At 34.1% G+C, this 2,762-nt stretch overlaps 1 protein-coding gene across 1 annotated transcript; it reads left to right on the forward strand.

Annotated features, from left to right (window-relative positions):
* Positions 1 to 257: 257 nt before the first annotated feature.
* LOC122841080 (chemokine XC receptor 1-like) lies at positions 258 to 2,218 on the forward strand. Its single transcript, XM_044134060.1, has 2 exons — positions 258 to 445; positions 611 to 2,218. Exon 2 carries the CDS (start codon positions 621 to 623, stop codon positions 1,536 to 1,538), a length of 918 nt encoding a protein of 305 aa, XP_043989995.1. The 5' UTR covers positions 258 to 445; positions 611 to 620; the 3' UTR covers positions 1,539 to 2,218.
* The last annotated feature ends 544 nt before the right edge of the window (positions 2,219 to 2,762 follow it).

The raw sequence follows: 2,762 nt of genomic DNA on the forward strand, positions 1-2,762 counted from the left end.
TGATTGGTCAATGATTAGCTGCACAAAATGTGTTAAATTTATAATTTGTTTTAGCTTAACTTGTGCCATCCTTATTTTAATTTTGTATGTTTAAGCATGTTTAAACCTTTGGTATGTTTAAACATCTTAATAGAGGTAAATCTGAGGGTTAAAACATGAGAAGTTAGCTACAAGTAAAACTATCTTTAAATAGCTATTAATTAGGATTTATAACAAGTTGCATGAGAAAAACAAGCCTCCAGGGTGAAAAAATATATATTTTCAAACAGAAAAAGTGAGATTTATTACCATTTATTTTTGTTTTGAAACACCACAAGGGGTCAAAATGAATCAGAAGTTACATCTGACCTATTCCGAAATAGAAAGAGAGAAGTCTGTCTTCTAATCTTTGCTTTTCCTTTCAAGTGCAGTTCAGAGCAAAAGCTGGAAGTGTCTGCTGTCTGGGGTAAGTTGTTTAACACTGTTTTGTATTTGATGAAGATTTCTGCTCTTTTTCAGTAAGATTTAACAGAAGATGCTGTAAAAAAAATTATCAAAAGGGTATGATGAGATAATATGTTCTGTTTTTATTATAAATTGACAAGCCTTAACCTGTGCTCATATTCCTTAGATATTCAGCAATGGACAACGACTACAACAGCACAGATGAAGATGAGGACAGCCTTCTATTTGCTTGTCAGATTTTGGGCTTTTCAACCATTACTGGAGCCGTGTTCATCATAATCTTCATCGTCAGCGTCATCGGCAATATCCTCCTCTTATTTATTCTCTTCACTTTTGAAAAACTCTATCTTGTCACAAAAATCTTCATCATAAACCTTGCTTGTTCTGATTTGATCTTCACTGCCACAATCCCCTTCTGGGCTGTCTACCACCTTCATCACTGGATCTTTGGGGACTTTATGTGCAAATTCATCGTTTGGGTGCACTTCACTGGTCTGTACAGTAGCATCTTTGTGCTAACGGCAATGACTGTGGATCGTTTTTGTACTGTGGTGCTGAACAACTGGCCAAACAACAATCAGAGGAAGAAGCAGTGTGCCATCGGTGTCTGTGTGGTTGTCTGGGTGATCAGTATTTGTATATCTGTGTACGATGCTTTCAAAATGGAGGTGTCTGATGATTACTACTGTGAAGTTTCTTATTCTGAGGAACTTGGATATTATTTCCAAGTTCCTCTGCTTATTTTCGTCCCAATTGCCATTATTATTTTCTGCAATTGTGCCATTATATACACTATTTTACAGACAGCAAGAAGAACAAGGCACAAAGCTCTAAGTATAGTTTTTTGTATCGTTGTAGCCTACACCATTTGCTGGGGACCCTATAATATTGTACTTCTCATTCAGGATTTGTACAAACCCAAAGACTGTGAAGAACTGGAGCGGTTGAATATTGTTTACAATATCTGTCGAATGCTTGCCTTCTCCCACTGCTGTATGAATCCTCTGCTTTGTATGCTCACACAAAAGTTTCGAAGCCACCTGTTTTATCTTTTACGCCGCAGAGTTGGTATTAACAGAGAAAGAGCCAACTGACCAGAACGTGTCTCATGCTGAGAATGCCAGTCCAGCTCGCAAAGCATGTGTCCTGCTTAAGCTGCACAGCTCCCCCAAACATCATGCAGCCCACCCATGAGGAACTCTCTTTTTTAAATTTATATGTGCACAGGTTTACACAAATTATATTTATATGGTGCATCTGAAAGCCAGAAGTAGTAATTATAATACAGAGATATGGAATCTTAAAAGTCTGGATATTTTTTCCATAATGATTGGATTGACTCACCATGTTGAAGAGTAACGTTACAAGCATTTTTAAAATATATATCTTTCTGGCACCAAATCTTTTTTTACACGTTGGTTCTTATTTTTTGTCAAAATAACAAAATTTATTGTGATAATTAGTCAGTTTTGTGTGTTCAGCTTAGTTATTTTCTTCTTTTTATTTGCTTAAGTTAAGTGATCAGGACTGCATACTGTAAATGCAATACTGCTAGGGTAATACCAAGCACAACTCTATTATTGAGCAACAATAAATAAAAAAATTGTTTGCATTGTTTTACTTTGTTATGTAGCATTTTCAATCATTTGAAACTATGTACTGAGTTATGTTAAATTTTGCTCTTAGTGCTTGAGTTTAGTCTGTTTGTTTCGCCCGTTTTATGGTTTGTGTGGTTTTGAGTAAATAAAACATTTTTGCTTTTGAGTAAATAAAACATCTTGTCAATATGTCTGCCCAATTTTCTCAAAAATTAGGAAAAACTATGCTTCTTTGTAGTGTTTCTTGAGTAAGTGGAAACAGGCTCACCGAAAACTATGATTAAAAAGTTTTTAATGACCACTTCCACACACCTTTTCTCCCATATATTTAGAATACATGCATGTTTGGATGACTTCTTTTGTGCTATGTTTACAATAAGTGATATCTGAATTATGAGGATATGTTTCAAAGTGTCTTTTGTGTGCGTATTCAAATTTTTTTTACCTATCTTAGAGTAAAAAAAGCAACAACAGCAACAAAAACACCCATCAAAGTTTTTGGAGTTGGTTAAATTCTGGATTTCTTTTAAATCATGATAGTGGATAATTTGCAAACATAATTAATAAAAACTAAAGCATAAATTTATGAAACTTTTTTTGTCTGGCAGTTCCTACAACCAAAAAGCTCAAATAAATGAAATAGTTTCTCTTTTAAGAAACTTGCTATGATGTACAATCTGTCTGATTTAATTGAATTTATTTTATTTGTTTAAACAAAAT

Source organism: Gambusia affinis, linkage group LG12 (assembly GCF_019740435.1).
Source record: "Gambusia affinis linkage group LG12, SWU_Gaff_1.0, whole genome shotgun sequence".
Lineage (NCBI taxonomy): Eukaryota > Metazoa > Chordata > Actinopteri > Cyprinodontiformes > Poeciliidae > Gambusia > Gambusia affinis.